The sequence below is a fragment of the Notothenia rossii genome, assembly GCF_949606895.1.
Source record: "Notothenia rossii genome assembly, chromosome: 4".
NCBI classification, from domain to species: Eukaryota; Metazoa; Chordata; class Actinopteri; order Perciformes; family Nototheniidae; genus Notothenia; species Notothenia rossii.
In genome coordinates, this window is record NC_136902.1 from 4,522,526 (window position 1) to 4,547,626 (window position 25,101).

Genomic DNA, 25,101 nt, shown 5'->3' on the forward strand with positions numbered 1-25,101 from the left:
GTTTTGAATTCACAATCCAAAGCAGAGGGGAAAGTAAATGACAGCATAAATATGTGGTTTATATTCTGAGCTAAACCTATGAGTGAAAATGTGTCCTCAACATAAAGATATGAGGTTAAAACATTGTAGTTTATCAGAGTTTGTGCTGCTGTAACACAGGATTTAAGGCACAAGGAGTATTGATTTCCATAGTTACTGTATATACCTACACATATACCTATATATAGAGTATATTATATATAGTATATATAACAGTTTCGTGTTCAAACACTTTGAAAAACAGATCATGTCAACGCTGTTTAAATGAAAGTTCGGTTTAAAATGCAGATGAGGTTTTACATACTTAATTATTTTCTCATTTGCATACCATTTCCAGAACAGCAACCAAAACATAAAGCAGTTTTTTTACTTATTCTCAGAGGTAAATATTTGACAGTTTTGAATTTTTGTGTCTTTAAAAAGCCTGGATTAATGCATCGTCACAAAGCTGAAAACAGGGCTGTTTTTCTGAGAAACTCATGTAAAGCTGACTTTTTAGAGATATGAGAGACTCATGATGATTTGATTTGAGAATAAACAGCTGCAGCAGTAACATGCAACATACTGCAGCAGTAATACTAATTCAGAAAGGTCATGTCATAGTGAAACATCGATAGGGAACTTTGAACAATCAAGCAGCACAATCAAGTTTCACTTAAGTCTTGCACACTTTTTACTGTAAGTTATGTTTTGAATGCAGGACTTATACTTGTATTCTTTACTGTGGTTTTAGTAAGCCAACATCTTTTAAAGAAAACGACCTAAATACAGTACATTAGTCAGGTGTTTTGTGACACACTACTTTTTGCGAAGAACACGAAACACATCTGATACTAATTTATTTATAAAGTTGTTTTAAGTGTGTGTGTGTGTGTGTGTGTGTGTGTGTGCGTGTGTGCGTGTGTGTGTGTGTGTGCGCGCGTGTGCGTGTGCGTGTGCGTGCGTGTGTTTAGGGGAAACTGTCGTCTTGTTTCCCCTCAGCACCAGCGCGCGCCGCTCTTGAATTCTACGAATTCCTAAGGCGGGATTTGAATATTCATTAGGTTCAGTCAGAAACCGCAACTTGAATCTGATTGGCGGAACGGTTCACAACATTGGGCACACGACTCGGCGCTGATTGGACAGGAAGTGGGGAAGTGGGCGTGAATACAGGGGTATAAATACGGAACAAAACACTGACAGTTAGTGTGCGAATCTTTCAAGAGGACTTTAATAGTAATTTTCTTTGTTGGAATTGTATAAAAAGTGTAACGCGGGAAATACAGACTTCAAGAGGAATTCAACCAACAACATCATGGATTCTATCAGCTTTTACTAACCGAAAACTAACAGAAAATGTTGGAGAAAAGAGCTACGGAGCTGATTTTAGAGGACGACGTCGGAGGGAAAAACGGTAAGAAAATAAAACAAAAGCAACATGTTTTGTGGGTAATTTAAGCAGTCGTTTAGTTGACTAAAAGTACTAATAGCACACTGTAAAAAATACTCAATTAAGAATACAAGTACTGCATCGACAATGGTATTTAAGTTGGAATAGGAACATTTACTTAAAGTATTAGGAGTACAATAAGTCACTCAAAATAATATGTTAAAGCAAAAGCAGCACATTTTCTAATTTTAAGAAGCTTGAACTATGACCAAAACTTCAAAATCGCTGCAAATGAATTTCCTGTTTACTCACTCGAGGTTTTAGCTACTTAAATCTAATGTTGGATGGTTTAACCTATAGAAATAAATGTTATTTTCAAAGTTTTTTCCATATATTATGTGTCAAAATTTGAATTTATAAAGTAACTAGTAAATAAACAAGAGGAAAAAGTACATACTTGGCTTCCAAAATGTAGTAGAGTAAAAGTATAAAGTAGTTTACAATTTAAATACAGAAGTAAAGTACCTCAAATATGTACTTGGTTACTTTCCTGCAAAAAAGGTAGGTTAAAGGTGAACCATGGCACTTTTTGAGTTGAGTTTGACCTCACATGAACTCTACATACTATCTTGTCTATTAACTCATTTTAATTATACTTTAATTAGCTTTTCCCGATGTTTTATAGACTTTACATTTTTCAAAATGAGATTAAATTAAGAATAATAACGATTTGTTTTTCCCCCTTCAAAATCCAGATTAACGTTCTGTTGACATAACGGTCGTTTCAATAACCGTTTCCATGGTTACTGAGTTTAAATTAACGGTTAAACTTGTACGTCTAATTTGTTTGTGTTTAATTTGAAAATGGTAACTTTAAAATTATTTTTTGTAACCAAATATGACTGTGTGAACTGAAACTGACATTAAGGCTTTAAATGTAGTTTTTCCAATGATATTTTTTATATATTATTAAACACTCAAACATCAGTTACCACACAACAAACAACTATAATCCACCTCAGTGACAAATATCTAATACTATGGCCAAATATTTGACACATACAAGGCCTTTGACTATGTTTGCATTGCACACATACATAAACAACTGTGAGCAGGGACAGAGCATCTGGGTTAAATAAAGTAAATACAAGACATGACCAAGGGGTTCTGAAAGCGGTTAACTATACAAATAGTGTTAAGAAATAAATCCCTGTTTGTCCCATTAGCTGAAAATATTCAGTTGACTTTGACAGGAACCCAAGAATAACAGGACATTCCTCACATTTTACTGCACAAATGTACTTTAATGCAGGACTTTCCCTTGTCTGAATACTTTTTCCAGTTTGTCAGGTGTTTTCTTTTGTCTTCAAGCACTCTGACTATGCTCATTACATACTGACATTCCTCAGCTGAGATAAGCTGTGGCGTATGAAAAGCTTTTCCTGGCACTACAAAATATTTCCTTCTTCAATATTTCCTCATACTTTTAGTGTTTGTTCAGACTCTTTCTACTCTTTATTTCAGGTTGCAAACCATACCTAACTATCTAAATGATCCACTGACCTTCCTGAACTTTTAACCAAACATCTCACTTACTTTATTGTCATTATTTGTCCTTTAGAAATAGCTAAATGAATCCAAGTTTAGATGGAATACATCCAAACACAATGGTCAGGATGTGTCTGTGTCATCACCTGATGTTGTAAAGGCCTACCTGTGTTTGTGTAGTATGATTATGTGTCTGTGTGAATGTCCACAGCAGACTGACGTTCTGTTTTCTCTGTCTTCAGTGAAGGAACCGTTCTGCAGTCAGTACCGCTGCGGTCCTCTGCTCGGCAGCGGGGGGTTCGGTTCTGTGTTTTCGGGCCAGAGGCTTTCTGATGGACTGCAGGTCAGACTGCACACCTTCAAACACACTTTTATCTCTGCAGATGTCTCTATTCTTTATTTAGTTATCTTTCACTTTTGCTTTGGTTTCTTATGTGAATCCTGTGATATCAAAATGTTGTTATTGTTCCACTTTTACTACTTCAATTACTGCCACTGCAAATCTAAACCCATGTTCTCCCTTTGTGTCCCTCCAGGTTGCCATTAAACAGATTTCCAGTGACAGGGTTCAGCAGTGGGCCAGACTGGTGAGTGATTAGCCTATTCTTTTCTGCAGAATGTCAGAAGACATCAAAAAGATCCAGGATCTGTCTTGTGTGATCTGACCTAGAACCCAAAACTCAGATATATTCAGTTTACTGAGTTAAAAATGTTATTTTTTCTTTTTCTAAAACCTAATTTGACTCTGTTATTAAGTTACAGTCAAATCACAATTTAAAAACGTGTGATTTTTTGGTATTAAAGTGGATTAAGCCATTTGTAAACAATGGACCTGAAGGTGTAAACAGACCTTGGGTCAGCTCTGCCCTCTGCTGGACTGACAGGTGAACTGCACCTGTTGGTGGGGCAGCCCCCCCTGTGATGTCACGGTTCAGTAAATGACGCTGTAGGGTTTCCCCTCAGTGACAGCTAATTTGTATTCTTTAGAACTCGGGACACCCCCCACCACAACACAAAACATCTGTTACACCTGCAGACGATGATTCAGGGCAAAAAACCCATAAGACCAAAAAAAAACATGCGAAGAAACCAAAGTGGAGTTTCTGTGAGAATAAATAAAAGAGAATAACCTACATGAGTCATAACTCAGAGAAACTGCTTGTATTATAACATGTATGTACTTTTCTATGACTCGATTGTTACAAATATTCTGTCTATTTATCAATCCACACATCCTAATTATTATAATTGAAGTAAAAGGTGTTTTCTTTTTTACAATAAAACCTTATTGACAAAAAACAACATTATTTCAAGCTACATTTTTGTCTGTAAATACACATTGTTATCCAGTGAGGACGGTGTCTCATGTTTATAATCCCCCCCCCTTTCAGCCCGGAGAGGCGGCTCCTGTTCCCATGGAGATCGCTCTGCTGCAGCAGCTGTCGGAGGTCGGAGGTCACGGGGCGGTGGTCCGCATGCTGGACTGGTTCTGTGTGGAGGGGCGGGGCTTCCTGCTGGTGCTGGAGCGCCCCCCACACTGCCAGGATCTGTTTGACTTCATCACGGAGAGAGGAGCGCTCCCTGAACGCCTCGCACTCAGGTGTGTAATCGTTAACATATCAATGGTTTTATTGTCATAAACACAGAAGCCCATTTCCACCCAAGAAAATACAAATGTACCCCCCAAGTCAAAATGATGGCTTACTATCTGATAATAATGACTAACAATCTCAACATTAGGAATTACATTATTTTGACTTATTCATCTCATTAATATGACTTACTATCTCGAAATGATGAAATGAGCTTCCATCCAAATACTGAGATAGTAAGTCAATGTTGAAATAGTTATGACTAACTAGTTCTGACTAACTAGGTCTGACTGACTATCTCAACATTATCAACTGGTATCTCATTGTTTGACTTCAGTCGCTGGTGTTTAGGGGAAACAAGACCACACACACACACACACACACACACACACACACACACACACACACACACACTTAGAACAACTTTATAAATAAATTAGTATCAGATGTGTTTCCTGTTTCCCGTAAAGTGACATTCTCAAATATGATGAGAAATGTTAAAATTAGTTTTTCTTGTCTCCATGTGCTTCCTTAATGAACCCCCTGCTGTTCTGGTGTGTTAACGTTCTCTCTGTGTGTGTTAACGTTCTCTCTGTGTGTTAACGTTCTCTCTCTGTGTGTTAACGTTCTCTCTGTGTGTTAACGTTCTCTCTCTGTGTGTTAACGTTCTCTCTGTGTGTTAACGTTCTCTGTTCTGTGTTCTCCCTCAGGTTCTTCCGTCAGGTGGTGGAGGCCCTGCGGTTCCTTCACGCTCACGGCGTCGTGCACCGAGACATCAAAGACGAGAACATCGTGGTGGACACGAGGACGCTGGAAGTGAAGCTTATCGACTTCGGGTCGGGGGCGCTGCTCAAAGAGACGCCGTACAGCGAGTTCGAAGGTACGGACTAATAAAGCTTTTCAAATCAATTTAAGGACAAACACACATCAGAACACACTCTACATTCTTGTGTGTGTTATTTACAAGTGGAACAAAGTGCTTCAACAACACATCACACATTCAAGCAGAGAACAAGAAACTCCCATCGGGTCAAACGTTATGAACAAGCATCTTTCTGACATGTCATAGAGACAATGATTCATGTCCAGCTTCACATAATCATAATAACACGTTTACTTTATACAGCCCTTTTCTAAGTGTGCTCAGAATCACATTAGTGTGATGCTTAGATTTGACTGTATTTCTAACTCACCTCCCCCCCCTCAGGTACTCGTGTGTACAGCCCCCCTGAGTGGATCCTGTCTCAGTCCTACAAGGCGGTCTCTCTCACCGTCTGGTCTCTCGGCGTCCTGCTTTTCGACTCCGTCTGCGGCGACATCCCCTTCGAGCGAGACCAGGAGATCGTCAGGGCAACGCCCGTCTTCACTCGCCGAGTCTCTAAAGGTGAGCACCAACACTCACTGAACACACTCACTGAACACACTCACTGAACACACTCACTGAACACACACTGATCACACACACAGAACACACACACTGATCACACAGACTGATCACACAGACTGAACACACTGAACACACTGAACACACACTCAACACACACACTGAACACACACACTGATCACACAGACTGAACACACTCACTGAACACACACTCAACACACACACTGAACACACACACTGATCACACAGACTGAACACACTGAACACACTGAACACACACTCAACACACACACTGAACACACACACTGATCACACAGACTGAACACACTCACTGAACACACACTCAACACACACACTGAACACACACACTGATCACACAGACTGAACACACTGAACACACACTGAACACACTGAACACACTGAACACACACACTGAACACACTGAACACACTGAACACACACTGAACACACTGAACACACTGAACACACTCACTGAACACACTCACTGAACACACTCACTGAACACACTCACTGAACACACTCACTGAACACACTGAACACACTGAACACACACACTGAACACACTGAACACACTGAACACACACTGAACACACTGAACACACTGAACACACACACTGAACACACTGAACACACTCACTGAACACACTCACTGAACACACTCACTGAACACACTAACTGAACACACTGAACACACACACTGAACACACACTGATCACACACACACTGATCACACACTGAACACACACTGATCACACACTGATCACACACACTGATCACACAGACTGAACACACTGAACACACACTCAACAAACACACTCAACACACACACTCAACACACACAATGAACACACACTGATCACACACTGATTACACACTGATTACACACTGATCACACACTGATCACACACTGATCACACACACACACTGAACACACACTCAACACACACACTCAACACACACTGAATACACACACACACACACAGAACATACACTGATCACACACTCAACACACACACTGATCACACACTCAACACACACACACACACACACACACACACACTGAACACACACTGATCACACACCTGTTTTAATGTCTACCTTGTATATCAACAAAACGGGCAGGGATGAGTAAACTTCATACAAGTAGAAAATAATAAAGACGGAATGTAAAATGAAATGGTGTTTGTTTAAGAATATAGAGAAGTAAACATGTGGACTGTAGGGCGATTTCCAACTTCCCCATGGTAATAATGTCCTCTGTTCTTTCCCAGAATGCCAGTCTCTGATTCGCTGGTGCCTGTCGTACCGCCCGGAGGATCGTCCCACTCTGGAGGAGATCCTGTCTCACCCCTGGATGGTGAGAGGCGAGGGGGAGGAGGAGGAGGAAGGTGGAGATCTGCAGGAGGATCACAGCTCTCTGCCCAAACAGTCCCTGTGACGGAGCTCCAATAAACTAAACCCAACGCACAGAAACCTCACACTGGATTTAAAGGGGCACATGTTCATGTTTTAACCCTTTCACGTAGAAACTGAAGGACTCATCAAAGGGTTAAGACATGGTCGCGATGATCCGTCTACAGATATTTATTTTCATATATTGTTGCCCTTCATGCTGCACTCGGCTTTACTACTGTTTATTTTTAATATTTTTAAAATTATTTGATTTGGGCAGAATGACTTCCTGTTGAGTTATTTATTGAATTAAGTATTTATTTCATTTTGGAAAATACGGACCTATTTTTTTGGTTTTGTCACGGCTGCATCAGGAAACAAACGCCCACTGATTTAGCCTTGCTTTTTTTTTTGGCACCTTTACTGCCATTCTTCTTCTCCTAGTTGGTATGCAACAGTTGGCAGGGACGGGGGAAGTCAGTCAGAGTTGGGGGTGCCGGGGGGGGGGGGTTTGGCGTTACAACTCTCCGCCAAGAGATGGGGGTGCCCCCCCTAAAAAATGTGAACAAATCTTAAGTTATTAAGAACTTTTGCATATTTAGTTTTCCTTTCCTGGATATCAGATGATTTTCAGCATCTTGATTTACTGATGGAAATATGATTTCTTTGTTGTTCCCAGACCAGTGTCCCTGTAAATACTTGTGTATTTTTGCCTGGATTTATCGTCAAAGTGGCTCGTTGGTCACTTGTTCCTGTTTATTTACATTAAATAAGAGTTTACGGATCAAAAGAAGAGAAAAAATACAATGTTTCAAATAAAACAGTTTTTCTCACTAAAGCAATTTGTGTCCTATTGTTTGCCTTTCTATAGAACTGCATTACCCACAATTCATAGTGATTAACCCTTGTTGTCTTCGGGTCAAATCTGACCGATTCACTACTTACACCAATCATAACTTTTTTGTTTTACTTTCGATTGCATTAAGGCTTTATGATATCCTTCACAGTAGACATTTGAACATATACAATTACTGATCACCACTTTCATTGAGTTTTGGATGATTTAGTCAACTTTGTAACACCCATGGTGTTCCCGGTCAAAAATGACCGCCATAAAGAAAAGGAACTAGTGACCATCTGGATCACACAAACACACACACTTTCTAAATGTGTGTCCCCCCCCCCCCCCTTATGTGCCCAATCCCCCATGTGAATCACACTTGGCAAACACCTGGCAAACACACACACACACACACACACACACACACACACATACACATACACACACACACACACACACTAGATGTGTGTGTCCCCCTTATTTACCCATCCCCCAATGTGAAATTACACCTGGCACACACACACACACACACAGAACAATTTGACACATTTCCCGCTCTTATGTGCCCATCCCCCCACATGGATCACACCTGGCACACGCAATACATGTTCAGTGTCTATTCTTTGTATATTTACTGCAGTTTTTCATGTATACCAGTAGTCCGACACAATATTTACAGTTTGAAAGGGTGTTAAATGAAATTTGGTGATTAATGGTTTTTGTGTTAATGTAATAGCAGTTAAAAAAGGACCGGACAAATTTGACCGTGAACACCAAAGTAAGGGGGGGAACCATAGACTGTGTGTATATATATATATATATATATATATATATATAATGGGGAACACGAAGACAATAGGAACATGACTCCACAAATAATGTAACAAAGTATTTGTCATGCTTTCCCCTCACTTTATATCATTTAATCAGGAAGAGAAGAAACATGACTACGTTTCTAAAAGTTCTGCTTCTCTCTATATACTTCACCCATCTGAATATTTTCCATGCAATCTTGAAAATGACCAGCAGATGGCGCTGAAGATGACCAACATCTGACAGGTGAGGTGTTTCCCCAGCAGCCAATAGGATTACTCCGTGTTCAACCTGCAGGAGAACAAGGATGTGATTGTTTTCAGCAGGATCAGAGAGGTCTCACTCTGACTGTTTATTCAGAGCTCAGATCAAAACCTGTTTTTCATAAATACTTTTCTTTAGGAGTTATTGAAAAAATGTTATTTACAGAAATAAAATAAAACAATTCTTTTCTCCTGGTACAAAAATATGTATTTTTATTTGGATTAATGTATTTTTTGAATTAGTTAGATGTATTATTTAAGTGATAAGCAAGATATTACGATTATATTATATCATAGCATGGTATATCACATAATTGAATGTTATAATATACATTTTTACTATTATATAATGTTATATGGGTTTTGATTTTATGCATTGCTTTTATTTTATAATCTTTTTTTTCAATAGCTGCTTCTATTATTAATTTTAATTTCCCTTACTGTGTTGTGTTTACGTATTCACCATTATACACCAAAATAAACTTATTGTATATATAAAACATATATAAAATAATAGTGAAAACCTACTTTACCAGCTTTTGAACCAGGAAGCGACTCATTTTATTTCATCAGAGTGACACATCCTGTCTGTAGTTCTCATCTCTGCACCTGTAGTTCATTCAGTTCCTCTGTAGTTCCTTCACTTCCTGAACACCTCAGCTCCTCCACGGAGAGTGTTTTCATCCCTTCCTCTGCGGACTTCTCTAACCTCATCTCCGGCTTAAAAACCCGTCTGACACCCCGGATCTCTCCCGCTTTAACCCCCGAAACCACAACCCGGAGGTCGGTGCTCCGGACCCGGGAAATAAGAACCGTTGACCCGGGAAAGAGGAGTTAGCTGTGGGGCTAGCAGAGCGTTAGCATCGCGGAGAAAGCTCCGGACCAGCGGGCAGAGGAGCACATTATGGCCGCAGGAAGCGTCTCTCAGACCGGGGAGGAGAAAGGAGTGAGCCGGGTTCAGAGTGACGGTGAGTCCTGGGGAAATGAGAACCGGACGGTGGGCTATATGTATACGGCCTGTAAGGCTGTCAAACTGGGGTTATTGGGTGGCTGAATGATAGCTGGACTGGTGTGTTAAATTAGTTATTATTTAATTAAAACAATGTGTTTTAAATAACAAACAGTTGTGTTTCTCTGTAGCTCTAAGCTGACTAGTAGCTAGCTGAACAAACCCCACTTAGCTGCTTTTAATGAGGGTTTTTTCATTAAAGTAAAAAGTGATATACCAACTTATGATGTGGGAACATAATCATAGTTTAATTGTCAATAATAATGTCTTAGTTTTAATGTAATCTATCTGAATTGGCATGCTACCTGAGCTGGAGGCTAGGCTAACTCCACTGTTTACTGGTGTTTTTAATAGTTTGTGTGAAGCTAACTGAGGCATAAAGTAAAGTTTTGTTGCTGATGCTAATGCTAACACACTGATAACAGCCCTATTAAAGGTGAATTAACAAGCAGGCAGTTTGCAACATTAACTCTGTGGTCTGGTGAGTGATGCCACTTCTAGCTATGTATAGTCAGATATAATATTTCCATATTTTAACTAAATGTTGTTCATTCTGTGTCAGTAAGTGTGAAAGGTCTAGCAGATGGTGACGTGGAGGTTGGGTTAAATATTCAAAGGCTTTATTGTCAACAGAGGTGGGACAAGTACTCTGATTGTGCAGATTGGTCCATTTCAGTGTAATATATGACATGTTTTATAATTATTGATCAGTACAGTGTTGATTACATTTCACATCGTTCATCCAGATCTGTAAAGTAACTAAAGCTATTAAATAAATGTAGGGGAGTAGAAGTACAAAGTCACACACACACACACACGCACACGCACACGCACACACACACACACACACACACACACACACACACACACACACACACACACACACACACACACACACACCCATTATGTCAACACACACACCCTCTTTTTGATTTGGGCAGTTGTTCTGGATGTGTCTTCAGGTTTGTCTACATTCATTATTTTGTATTAAGAAGCTTTGTTGCTATATAGAGAAGACTCAGTTTTATATACAGCAGTACACATATCTTTGGCACTCAAAACCTGTACTTAAGTAGAAATAATGCAAGTAAAAGTAGTCATTGTGCAGTACAATATTCCTGGTCAGCTTTTAATTAAATCATCTTATAATAACATAACATTTTAACGTCTATTATATACATTTAGTCAAACAAGGGAGATCACAGATATCACGTTTTAATCATGGTTTTAATTGAAGAGTCTTTAAAAGCTTGCCATATCAAATTTTTAAGTAATCTCTTTGACCTTAACTAAGTGTGTTATCACTTCCTTCAGCAGAGTTAAGTGACTTGTGTTGTTTCTGTTTCCAGTTATCAGTCTTTGTGCCAAGATTGAAATATTAGATTGGTTGTTTGACAGCTTTACGGTAACTACTTGAACTCAACACACGAACTGCTGAACTGCTGAAACAATTTCATAACATTCATCTGCTACTTAGTAATTATTTATCTATGATCTAATATATCATTCCAATAACTTCTATATAGACTCGTATTGCACTTTTCCACTTTTTTTTTCAAACTTTTTTTCAAAAATTTTTCTTTTTGTATTACTTTTAATATAGTATATTTTAATATTGTCTGTATTATTGTGTTGCATTGTGGGAGAAGCCTGTGACCTAAGATTTTCAACGACATAATTACTCTGTAGCGATGTTAGTTTGACAATAAAGAACCTTGAACCTTGAGAAACTTGTATTTTTTAATATTTTGAACTGCCTGATGTTCGAGGAGTTTCTCAGAAATACAGCCCTGTTTTCGGTTCTTTGACAATGACCTTCCAGCTGATCCAAGAGGCCTTTTAAAGACTTTACGTAGAGTAAAAAGGAGGAGAATCGTCATAGTTCAAAAAGGACCTCTGACATGTGTTGGGTAGAAATATATAACATGGAAATATTAAAGTAAATGTGTGTTTAGTCAAGTAGTCAGCAAAGCATGTCAGATTTAAATATTATCTGCAGGCACGAATACGAAAACATACAAAGTTTACTTTTAATAAATTAATATTATTAAAAGTAAATAGGGGTTTAAATAGTCCTTCCAGAAAATGACCTGGAACAGATACCTTCTGATAAAGTCAACAAAGCTAAATAAATAAAACCTTTATAAGCGGTGTGTCTGTTTGCCCTGTAGTTAGTGTAATGACTTCCTCATGCGAGTCACTTTGGGACACATGAATAAACAGGACAATATGGTGATAGATTACAAACACCTTTATATATATATATAAATTATATATAATGACAAGCTGGGACAAAATGTCCTATTTGACTAAACCAGTACATTACATTTAGCTGACGCTTTTCAACTTACAATAAGTGCATTCGACCAACAAAGTACAACCTTGAAGAAAACATAATCATAAAAGTACATCAGGTTTCATAGAGCCAAAACATTTCAAGTGCTACTCAACTGGCTATAGATAAGCCAGCCCTTTATTAGTATATAAGTGCTTTGTTAGTAATTCTATCTCTCGAAGTGGAGTCTAAAGAGATGAGCTTTCAGTCTGAAGAAGATGTGTAAGCTTTCTGCTGTCCTGATTTCAATGGGGAGCTCATTCCACCATTTTGGAGCCAGGATAGCAAACCCACGTGTTTCTGCTGATGGGAACTTGGGTCCCCCTCGCAGTGCGGGTGCAGCGAGCTGTTTGGCTGATGCAGAGCGGAGTGCACGTGCTGGGGTGTACGGTTTAACCATGTCCTGGATGTAGGAAGGGCCAGATCCATTCACAGCATGGTACGCAAGTACCAGTGTCTTGAAGTGGATTCTAGCAGTTACTGGAAGCCAGTGAAGGGAGCGGAGGAGCGGTGTGGTGTGGGAGGCTTTAGGAAGGTTGAAGACCAGACGAGCCGCTGCATTCTGGATGAGCTGCAGAGGTCGGATGGCACATGCAGGTAGACCAGCCAGGAGGGAGTTGCATCTGCAGCATATTCAGTTTGAAAGCAGCTGGATTAAACCCTCAGTGTTTAGAAGATGGAACACGATCACAATAAAGTATAAATGTTATATACGGCTAAATAAAAACAATATGGATTTAAAGATGCTGTCATTTGATATATTATTGATGGAAACAGAGGCGGCTTCTTTGTCTGTTTTTATTCAGTGGATCTTTATTTCTCTGTCATCTCACTTTCCAATCTCTTTCCTTCTCTTGCGCTGTTTTCTTGTTGTTCTTGTTTTTTATTGTATTTACTCGGGACAGTCTAGCAGTCATTAATTCAAAGTTCTGTGTTCCACACAAACTTAAAAAACAATATTAAAAAGGCCTGAAATGCCTCCATTGGACTCCTTTGTTTCACTATGGAGCATTCGTGCTTCTATTGGCTAGCGCTCCAGCACATTGTACTTGATGAGCTAATGGGTGGGACATCTTTAAGCAGGAGAGGACTCTTTAAAGTAGAGTCACTACATACTGATATACACCTGAACATCAGCAGGGGAGGACTCTTTAAAGTAGAGACACTACATACTGATATGCACCTGAACATCAGCAGGAGAGGACTCTTTAAAGTAGAGACACTACATACTGATATACACCTGAACATCAGCAGGAGAGGACTCTTTAAAGTAGAGACACTACATACTGATATACACCTGAACATCAGCAGGAGAGGACTCTTTAAAGTAGAGACACTACATACTGATATACACCTGAACATCAGCAGGAGAGGACTCTTTAAAGTAGAGACACTACATACTGATATACACCTGAACATCAGCAGGAGAGGACTCTTTAAAGTAGAGACACTACATACTGATATACACCTGAACATCAGCAGGAGAGGACTCTTTAAAGTAGAGACACTACATACTGATATACACCTGAACATCAGCAGGAGAGAACTCTTTAAAGTAGAGACACTACATACTGATATACACCTGAAAATCAGCAGGAGAGGACTCTTTAAAGTAGAGACACTACATGCTGATATACACCTGAACATCAGCAGGAGAGAACTCTTTAAAGTAGAGACACTACATACTGATATACACCTGAACATCAGCAGGAGAGGACTCTTTAAAGTAGAGACACTACATACTGATATACACCTGAACATCAGCAGGAGGGGACTCTTTAAAGTAGAGACACTACATACTGATCTACACCTGAACATCAGCAGGAGAGGACTCTTTAAAGTAGAGACACTACATACTGATATACACCTGAACATCAGCAGGAGAGGACTCTTTAAAGTAGAGACACTACATACTGATATACACCTGAACATCAGCAGGAGAGGACTCTTTAAAGTAGAGACACTACATACTGATATACACCTGAACATCAGCAGGAGAGGACTCTTTAAAGTAGAGACACTACATACTGATATACACCTGAACATCAGCAGGAGAGGACTCTTTAAAGTAGAGACACTACATACTGATATACACCTGAACATCAGCAGGAGAGGACTCTTTAAAGTAGAGACACTACATACTGATATACACCTGAACATCAGCAGGAGAGGACTCTTTAAAGTAGAGACACTACATACTGATATACACCTGAACATCAGCAGGAGAGGACTCTTTAAAGTAGAGACACTACATACTGATATACACCTGAACATCAGCAGGAGAGGACTCTTTAAAGTAGAGACACTACATGCTGATATACACCTGAACATCAGCAGGAGAGGACTCTTTAAAGTAGAGACACTACATACTGATATACACCTGAACATCAGCAGGAGAGGACTCTTTAAAGTAGAGACACTACATACTGATATACACCTGAACATCAGCAGGAGAGGACTCTTTAAAGTAGAGACACTACATACTGATATACACCTGAACATCAGCAGGAGAGGACTCTTTAAAGTAGAGACACTACATACTGATATACACCTGAACATCAGCAGGAGAGGACTCTTTAAAGTAGAGACACTACATACTGATATACACCTGAACATCAGCAGGAGAGGACTCTTTAAAGTAGAGACACTACATACTGATATACACCTGAACATCAGCAGGAGAGGACTCTTTAAAGTAGAGACACTACATGCTGATATACACCTGAACATCAGCAGGAGAGGACTCTTTAAAGTAGAGACACTACATACTGATATACACCTGAACATCAGCAGGAGAGGACTCTTTAAAGTAGAGACACTACATACTGATATACACCTGAACATCAGCAGGAGAGGACTCTTTAAAGTAGAGACACTACATGCTGATATACACCTGAACATCAGCAGGAGAGGACTCTTTAAAGTAGAGACACTACATACTGATATACACCTGAACATCAGCAGGAGAGGACTCTTTAAAGTAGAGACACTACATACTGATATACACCCGAACATCAGCACCAAGTATTCAACTAAGAAACAGATCATGTTGTCAGATGGTGGTTTTAATGGTGGTGTTTTCTCTGTGTTTTCTTGCAGTGAACAGGAAGTTGAAGTACATCAGTCTAGCGGTGCTGGTGGTCCAGAATGCGTCGCTCATCCTCAGTATTCGGTACGTGCGAACTCTGCCCGGCGACCGATTCTTCACCACGTCGGCGGTGGTGATGGCCGAGGTGTTGAAGGTGATCACCTGTCTGCTCATCATCCTGCTGCAGAAGAGATGTGAGTTTCAAGTTTCAAGGCTTTCATGTGCATGTTTGCATAGCTACAGTGCAGATATGACAATGAAAGTCTTAGGTAACAGGCTCCTCCAACAGTGCAACACAATTAACTGATACTCATTGCACTGGCTTTTAATATTAGTTGAACATAACATTTTTACATTTGTATGTGTTTTTATATTTCTAGTTATTGTGCTTTTTTCATGTTTTTAGATTTTGTTTTTATTATTGTACTCCCATTGTGTTATGAAATAAATAAAGATTTGAGATGATTCAACTATAAAGGGGCGGGTCTTCAAAGTGTCCTGTTAAGCATTTTCAGGACAGGAGGATTACGTGAGGCGCTCTCTCTCTATGGGGACAAACAGGTTATTCAAAACACCTGATTATAACCCGAGCATGACCTGTGAAGAAGTCAACAATCAATGGTGGAATTTAACTAAGCAAATTTACTTCATCCTAGATCCTTTATTTGCCCCACAGCGAGGACATTAACATGTTTACAGCAAAGGGTAGAGTGCAGATAAAGACACATAATAACTAAAGAAGCAAGCTCGTGTTCATAAAGTCAAAATAAGTACACATCCGAATTAGAAAATACAAGTAGCTGCATTTTAACAGTGACTTATAAAACGGACAAGTCAAATCAAGCAATCTGATTGGTTCTTAGCCGTGATATAATCAGCGTATATCACGGGTAGAATCGTAGTTACTTTTCACAACAAGTCAGTATCCCTCCGCGTCTGAGAAACAGCTACAACCGTTACAGCTGTTACATTGCGTCCGTTACGAAACTAACTAACTAACAAAGAAACTAACAAACATGTAAGGTTAACTTCGACCTCCGGGGGGGTCTTACTATGGAGGAGTGGATTAAGCAGTGCCTATCTCCAGAAAGCGCCTAAACGACGACATGCAGAGCTACGTGAAGAGCAGGTACCAACTGGAAAAGTACCACCATTCAAAAGCTTTCTGATGCGGGTCTTGAAACAAAGCAGAGAAATTATGACCGTTAGTGGCCACAGGTGCGAAAGCTCTCTCCAGAGGTACTGGAAGCCCAATCTCGGGGACCGGAGAAAGTGGAGCAATATTCTCGCTACGCCAAGCAACAGCCTAGAACAGGCATGGGCAAACTAAGGCCCGCAGGCCATTTGGCCATTTGGGCTTTTTAATCCGGCCCGCCTAATAATGGTACAAAATTGTCCAAATTATAGTAAAGACCGATCTGCTACTGGCCCGGCCCGTCTGTTACATTTTAAAACTCATCGTGGCCACGAGCCAACAAGTTTGCCCACCCCTGGCTTAGAACAACCTCAACCTATACAAGCGACCACGTAAGCCATGCTACTGATGCTGGACGGTTTTTCAGTGGCTGCACAATAAACGGCAACATACACATGAAAGTAAATAAACAATGGATCAACGCTCTCTGTCTAATATGTTCGCTAGCTGTTAGTGTTGTTGCATAGCAACCACCTCGCACTATGTTTTGTCCAATGGAGGGACTATTTTGTATTGATCATCATTATTTACTAATAAAAGCTATTTAAATTGGACTGTGTATTTTTCTTTCATATTGCCACACTTGGTAACCGTTTTATAAAAGCAATAGCTCACTTCAATAGCGTCGGCCGAACCACGCCCCTTAGCTGTGGTATAATGAGCATATACCACGGCCTGTCGTGAGCTGTTGCTTAAATATACAAGTAATGAAATAGCTGCCGGTAACAACAGTAGTAAAATAAAAAAGTATTGACTATATAAGACAGTTACTCAAATAAAATGTTGTCCTACTTGTAGTTGAGTATTTCTATTTTAAGCTACTATTTTAAATATTTTTGGCTATTTTACTGTACTTTTTACTCCACTTAAAGTAACAACAACAATGTACTGATATTATGCAGTACTCTCGTACTAATATAGCGAGTATTTCAATAAGTATTACATAAAGTAAAAGCACTCGGTGGCTCTCAGTCAGTTTTTAAAAGTACATTTACTCAAGTACTATTTTGTCATACTTGTACTTTAATTTAGTATGTCCATTTTCTGCCCCTTAATACTTCGACTCCTTTGGGGGAAAATATTACACTTTATACACTTCTATTTACTTTAAACTCATAGTTACTAGATACTTTTAAAAATGACTTTCCGATATGATATGATGCAGTACTCTACTTCTAATACATCCAGTATTTGTTAAGTATTGCTTAAAGTAAACACACTCTGACATTTACTTACTTTACTGTACCAAATAATAGCTAATTTCCACCTACAAATGTAACTAAGAACATTTACTTAGTACTTATTGAAATCTAAAATGCTATCTACAATTGGCTAAAAGCTTTTTTATGAGACTAGGGGCAGTGCGTTGTGAGGGAAAGTTGAATTATTATCCGGTGTCTTTGAATAATGACACCTTTTGAATGTTATTTGACAATTTAACAGTTTAATTTGGATTTGTTTCTGCGGGTTTAGCATCCTCAATTACAGGACGACACTTTTATGAGTTCACCACGAACCCTCAGGTGTACTACATTAGAACAAACATGAACTCTGTCTGTCTGTCTGTCTGTCTGTCTGTCTCTCTCTCTCTCTCTCTCTCTCTCTATCTCTCTCTCTCTATCTCTGTCTGTCTGTCTGTCTGTCTGTCTGTCTGTCTGTCTGTCTGTCTCTATCTCTGTCTGTCTGTCTGTCTGTCTGTCTCTATCTCTGTCTGTCTGTCTGTCTGTCTGTCTGTCTGTCTGTCTGTCTGTCTGTCTGTCTGTCTCTATCTCTGTCTGTCTGTCTGTCTGTCTCTCTCTCTCTCTCTCTCTCTATCTGTCTGTCTGTCTGTCTGTCTGTCTGTCTGTCTCTATCTCTGTCTGTCTGTCTGTCTGTCTGTCTGTCTGTCTGTCTGTCTGTCTGTCTGTCTGTCTCTATCTCTGTCTGTCTGTCTGTCTGTCTCTCTCTCTCTCTCTCTCTATCTGTCTGTCTGTCTGTCTGTCTGTCTGTCTGTCTGTCTGTCTCTCTCTCTCTCTCTATCTCTGTCTGTCTGTCTGTCTCTCTGTCTGTCTGTCTGTCTGTCTGTCTGTCTGTCTGTCTGTCTGTCTGTCTGTCTGTCTGTCTGTCTGTCTGTCTGTCTCTCTGTCTGTCTGTCTGTCTGTCTGTCTGTCTGTCTGTCTGTCTGTCTGTCTGTCTGTCTGTCTGTCTGTCTGTCTCGCTCTCTCTCTCTCTCTCTCCCTCTCTCTCTCTGTGTGTAGGTAATGTGAAGCAGACGACTCTCTTCCTGGTCGACTCCCTGGTGTTTCAGTACAAAGACACTCTGAAGTTGGCCGTCCCCTCGCTCATCTACACGCTGCAGAACAACCTGCAGTACATCGCCATCTCCAACCTGCCCGCCGCCACCTTCCAGGTCTCACTTCAGATCCCTTATCTTCATCTTCTTATCACTTAACATACATGGAGATTACATAACTGCACAGAGGGCAAAAGCACACACATCCTGTACTCAAGTAGAAGTACAGATACTCGTGTTTAAAAATACTCTGGTGAAAGTAGAAGTACTGACTAAACTTCTTTACTCAAGTGAAAGTAAAGAGGCTTTGAAATGTACTTCAGTAAAAAGTACCCATAACTAGCAGCTGTTTTAAAGAGTACCTGACCTCCCTTTATATTAATAGAACAATAATGTCATTGTTAGCTAATTAATGTTTCCATGGTGACCAACGGCAACATGACAACGTTTTCATTGGTCCCTCTTCTTTAGAGAAGACCAGGTAATGATGGATACACGGATCGTGTTCAAATCAATAGGCACGCAATGACTCTAAATAATAATGATCACGCCACCAAACACACATTCAGACTAAAGGAACCAGCCTGTTTGGAAAATGAGAGAAGTAGAAAGTACAGGTATTTGAGTTCAACATGTAAGAAGTAGAAAGTACAGGTATTTGAGTTCAACATGTAAGAAGTAGAAAGTACAGGTATTTGTGTTCAACATGTAAGAAGTAGAAAGTACAGGTATTTGAGTTCAACATGTAAGAAGTAGAAAGTACAGGTATTTGAGTTCAACATGTAAGAAGTAGAAAGTTCAGGTATTTGTGTTCAACATGTAAGAAGTAGAAAGTACAGGTATTTGAGTTCAACATGTAAGAAGTAGAAAGTACAGGTATTTGTGTTCAACACGTAAGAAGTAGAAAGTACAGGTATTTGTGTTCAACATGTAAGAAGTAGAAAGTACAGGTATTTGTGTTCAACATATAAGAAGTAGAAAGTACAGGTATTTGTGTTCAACATGTAAGAAGTAGAAAGTACAGGTATTTGTGTTCAACATGTAAGAAGTAGAAAGTACAGGTATTTGAGTTCAACATGTAAGAAGTAGAAAGTACAGGTATTTGAGTTCAACATGTAAGAAGTAGAAAGTACAGGTATTTGTGTTCAACATTTAAGAAGTAGAAAGTACAGGTATTTGTGTTCAACATGTAAGAAGTAGAAAGTACAGGTATTTGTGTTCAACATTTAAGAAGTAGAAAGTACAGGTATTTGAGTTCAACATTTAAGAAGTAGAAAGTACAGGTATTTGTGTTCAACATGTAAGAAGTAGAAAGTACAGGTATTTGTGTTCAACATGTAAGAAGTAGAAAGTACAGGTATTTGAGTTCAACATGTAAGAAGTAGAAAGTACAGGTATTTGAGTTCAACATGTAAGAAGTAGAAAGTACAGGTATTTGTGTTCAACATGTAAGAAGTAGAAAGTACAGGTATTTGTGTTCAACATGTAGGAAGTAGAAAGTACAGGTATTTGAGTTCAACATGTAAGAAGTAGAAAGTACAGGTATTTGTGTTCAACATGTAAGAAGTAGAAAGTACAGGTATTTGAGTTCAACATGTAAGAAGTAGAAAGTACAGGTATCTGTGTTCAACATTTAAGAAGTAGAAAGTACAGGTATTTGAGTTCAACATGTAAGAAGTAGAAAGTACAGGTATTTGAGTTCAACATGTAAGAAGTAGAAAGTATAGGTATTTGGGTTCAACATGTAAGAAGTAGAAAGTACAGGTATTTGTGTTCAACATGTAAGAAGTAGAAAGTACAGGTATTTGTGTTCAACATGTAAGAAGTAGAAAGTACAGGTATTTGTGTTCAACATGTAAGAAGTAGAAAGTACAGGTATTTGAGTTCAACATGTAAGAAGTAGAAAGTACAGGTATTTGAGTTCAACATGTAAGAAGTAGAAAGTACAGGTATTTGAGTTCAACATGTAAGAAGTAGAAAGTACAGGTATTTGTGTTCAACATGTAAGAAGTAGAAAGTACAGGTATTTGAGTTCAACATGTAAGAAGTAGAAAGTACAGGTATTTGAGTTCAACATGTAAGAAGTAGAAAGTACAGGTATTTGTGTTCAACACGTAAGAAGTAGAAAGTACAGGTATTTGTGTTCAACATGTAAGAAGTAGAAAGTACAGGTATTTGTGTTCAACATGTAAGAAGTAGAAAGTACAGGTATTTGTGTTCAACATATAAGAAGTAGAAAGTACAGGTATTTGAGTTCAACATGTAAGAAGTAGAAAGTACAGGTATTTGTGTTCAACATGTAAGAAGTAGAAAGTACAGGTATTTGAGTTCAACATGTAAGAAGTAGAAAGTACAGGTATTTGAGTTCAACATGTAAGAAGTAGAAAGTACAGGTATTTGTGTTCAACATTTAAGAAGTAGAAAGTACAGGTATTTGAGTTCAACATGTAAGAAGTAGAAAGTACAGGTATTTGTGTTCAACATTTAAGAAGTAGAAAGTACAGGTATTTGAGTTCAACATTTAAGAAGTAGAAAGTACAGGTATTTGAGTTCAACATTTAAGAAGTAGAAAGTACAGGTATTTGAGTTCAACATGTAAGAAGTAGAAAGTACAGGTATTTGTGTTCAACATGTTAGAAGTAGAAAGTACAGGTATTTGAGTTCAACATGTAAGAAGTAGAAAGTACAGGTATTTGTGTTCAACATGTAAGAAGTAGAAAGTACAGGTATTTGTGTTCAACATGTAGGAAGTAGAAAGTACAGGTATTTGAGTTCAACATGTAAGAAGTAGAAAGTACAGGTATTTGTGTTCAACATGTAGGAAGTAGAAAGTACAGGTATTTGAGTTCAACATGTAAGAAGTAGAAAGTACAGGTATTTGTGTTCAACATGTAAGAAGTAGAAAGTACAGGTATTTGTGTTCAACATGTAAGAAGTAGAAAGTACAGGTATCTGTGTTCAACATGTAAGAAGTAGAAAGTACAGGTATTTGAGTTCAACATGTAAGAAGTAGAAAGTACAGGTATTTGTGTTCAACATGTAAGAAGTAGAAAGTACAGGTATTTGAGTTCAACATTTAAGAAGTAGAAAGTACAGGTATTTGAGTTCAACATGTAAGAAGTAGAAAGTACAGGTATTTGAGTTCAACATGTAAGAAGTAGAAAGTATAGGTATTTGTGTTCAACATGTAAGAAGTAGAAAGTACAGGTATTTGTGTTCAACATGTAAGAAGTAGAAAGTACAGGTATTTGTGTTCAACATGTAAGAAGTAGAAAGTACAGGTATTTGAGTTCAACATGTAAGAAGTAGAAAGTACAGGTATTTGAGTTCAAAATGTAAGAAGTAGAAAGTACAGGTATTTGTGTTCAACATGTAAGAAGTAGAAAGTACAGGTATTTGAGTTCAACATGTAAGAAGTAGAAAGTACAGGTATTTGTGTTCAACATGTAAGAAGTAGAAAGTACAGGTATTTGTGTTCAACATGTAAGAAGTAGAAAGTACAGGTATTTGTGTTCAACATGTAAGAAGTAGAAAGTACAGGTATTTGAGTTCAACATGTAAGAAGTAGAAAGTACAGGTATTTGTGTTCAACATGTAAGAAGTAGAAAGTACAGGTATTTGGGTTCAACATGTAAGAAGTCAAAGTAAAAAGTTGTCAGAAAAATAAGTAGATGAGTAAAGTACTGATACCAGAAAAATCTACTTAAGTACAGTAACAAAGTATTTGTACTCCACTACTTCCCACCTCTGGATAACTGCACCTGGTGTACATCAGGGTTAATCATTCATGCCCTCCTTGGACACCAAGACGACAATTTCTTGACTGTAGTTCTTTTGACACTTTTCTTTTCCCGTGCTGCATAACTCCGGCTCACACACTGGTTTGAGTGTTAACACGAGTCTCTCTCTCCAGGTGACGTACCAGCTGAAGATCCTCACCACGGCTCTGTTCAGCGTCCTGATGCTCAGGAAGTCTCTCTCCAGAGTTCAGTGGGTCTCTCTGCTGCTGCTGTTCGCCGGGGTCGCCGTCGTCCAGGTACATCCCTCACCTGTAGACACCTGATTCATCTCTTTGTTCACCACTTAAGTTTTACTTGGGACTCTATTGCCAAAACGACACTGTAGCTATTTAAACATATGACAAGAAAAGCGTTTAATTTGACTGAAAACTTGACTGATATAAATAAGGGAACACTTAAAAGCTTGATTTCATTTTCAACTATACATTTGAATCATCCTAATAGCTGTTGCAGCTTTTAATGATTTCTGTTTAAAAACGTAATTCTGAGGAGCATCAGTTTTCCTGCAGCAGTTCATAGTTCATCCACATGTTGTCTTTCTTTGTATCGATGTGCTTCTCGCCTGGCTCCATTATCACGTGTTACGTTTTTCAATAACGACCGCCTTGCTGCACATCATCCCTTACGGCCCCTACACACGGCGCCGTGCGTTGAAGCTTGCCGGCGGGCGTGTCTGAAACTCGACCAACAACCAATCACCTGAATCTCCCGCCCCGGACACACAAGCAGCGGTTTGATTGGCTAGAGCTTGTACTGGCATATGATTCGATTGGCTGACGCTTCCGTCGAAGCTTCAAAAGTTGAACATTGCTCAACTTTTGAAGCGAGCACCGCGAGCAAAGCGAAGCTCCCACAATGCAGTTCGGCGAAGCGTGACGTCACCCCATTCAAAGTGAATGGGCAGAAGCGTTGAAGTGTCAACGCACGCCGCCGTGTGTAGGGGCCGTTACTAAACAACCTGTGAAATGTCCCAATGAACCAATCAGAATCGAGTATTCAACTAAGCCGTGTAATAAGTGCTGATTAATGCTTGGTGTAACCCCTCCCCAGGTGCAGCAGGAGGGGAAGAAGGAGGCGTCGGTGTCAGACGGCACCAACCAGAACTACACCGTGGGCCTGGTTGCCGTGGTGATCAGCTGCTTGTCGTCGGGATTCGCCGGCGTCTACTTTGAGAAGATCCTGAAGGGCAGCTCGGCGTCCGTGTGGATGAGGAACGTCCAACTGGGCGTGTTCGGCATCGCGCTCGGCATGCTGGGACTTTGGTGGAACGACGGAGACGCCATCGCCGAGCGCGGCTTCTTTTTCGGCTACACGGGCATGGTGTGGTGCGTCATCTTCAACCAGGCGTTCGGAGGGCTGCTGGTTGCCGTGGTGGTAAAATACGCCGACAACATCCTGAAGGGTTTCGCCACGTCCTTCTCCATCATCGTCTCCACGGTGACGTCCATCTACCTGTTCGGTTTCCACGTGGACCTGCTCTTCACGGCGGGGGCGGGGCTTGTGATCGGAGCCGTCTACATGTACAGCCTCCCCAAAGCGGCGCCCAGCTCCTCGTCTCCTTCCTCCGCCTCCTCCTCGTCCCCTTCCTCCTCCTCGCCCCCTTCCTCGGCGTCTTCAGCGTTGAACGGAGGCGTCGAGATGGAGGCGTTTCTGCCAAAGTCAGTGCTGGTGAAGTGACTCTGTCTGTTTCCTCCTGATCTCCTCCTAACTCTCTGGAACTTTCTCTGAGTTCTCTCTAACTTCATCATCTCCTCCTGGCTTTTTGCTGACCTCCTCCTGACCCCTAACCTCCTTCTGACTTCCTCCTCTCCTCCGTGTGAAGGAGAGTTAGTTAGAAGGACTCGACGAATGAGAGAACTCGCTCCTGATCTCCTGCTCAGCTTCTCCTAACTCTCTGGAACTTTCTGTGAGTTTCTAACCTCCCACTGACCTCCTCCTGACCTCCTCCTGACCTCCTCCCTCCTCCTGACCCCTAACTTCCTCCTGACCTCCTCTCTCCTCCTGACCCCTAACTTCCTCCTGACCTCTAACCTCCTCCTGACCTCTAACCTCCTCCTGACCCCTGACTTCCTCCTGACCTCTAACCTCCTCCTGACTTCCTCCTGACCTCCTCCTGACCTCTAACCTCCTCCTGACCCCT

General features: G+C 39.9%; 2 protein-coding genes across 3 annotated transcripts in view; both read left to right on the plus strand.

Moving 5' to 3' along the window:
• The first annotated feature begins 1,029 nt into the window (after positions 1 to 1,029).
• Positions 1,030 to 8,187, plus strand: pim2 (Pim-2 proto-oncogene, serine/threonine kinase). Its single transcript, XM_079676083.1, has 7 exons — positions 1,030 to 1,432; positions 3,199 to 3,299; positions 3,493 to 3,543; positions 4,348 to 4,556; positions 5,259 to 5,428; positions 5,756 to 5,932; positions 7,225 to 8,187. Exons 1-7 carry the CDS (start codon positions 1,375 to 1,377, stop codon positions 7,389 to 7,391), a joined length of 933 nt encoding a protein of 310 aa, XP_079532209.1. The 5' UTR covers positions 1,030 to 1,374; the 3' UTR covers positions 7,392 to 8,187.
• A 1,704-nt stretch (positions 8,188 to 9,891) lies between these two features.
• slc35a2 (solute carrier family 35 member 2) overlaps positions 9,892 to 25,101 on the plus strand; it is a 28,134-nt gene continuing 12,924 nt past the window's right edge. For both annotated transcript variants that reach the window (XM_079674480.1, XM_079674479.1), the window contains exons 1-5: positions 9,892 to 10,230; positions 15,706 to 15,888; positions 19,127 to 19,278; positions 23,075 to 23,197; positions 24,012 to 24,619. In XM_079674480.1, the coding sequence (XP_079530606.1) occupies positions 10,167 to 10,230; positions 15,706 to 15,888; positions 19,127 to 19,278; positions 23,075 to 23,197; positions 24,012 to 24,619 (1,130 nt within the window). In that variant the 5' untranslated portion in view covers positions 9,892 to 10,166. The remainder of the gene's footprint in view (positions 10,231 to 15,705; positions 15,889 to 19,126; positions 19,279 to 23,074; positions 23,198 to 24,011; positions 24,620 to 25,101) is intronic.

Excerpts from the sequence above, each read along its gene's own strand:
- pim2 (XM_079676083.1), top strand. The coding sequence starts at position 1,375 with ATGTTGGAGAAAAGAGCTACGGAGCTGATTTTAGAGGACGACGTCGGA. Across the intron at positions 5,429-5,755 it reads GCCGTACAGCGAGTTCGAAG|GTACTCGTGTGTACAGCCCC; the intron begins GTACGGACTAAT and ends CCCCCCCCTCAG. Across the intron at positions 5,933-7,224 it reads CACTCGCCGAGTCTCTAAAG|AATGCCAGTCTCTGATTCGC; the intron begins GTGAGCACCAAC and ends GTTCTTTCCCAG.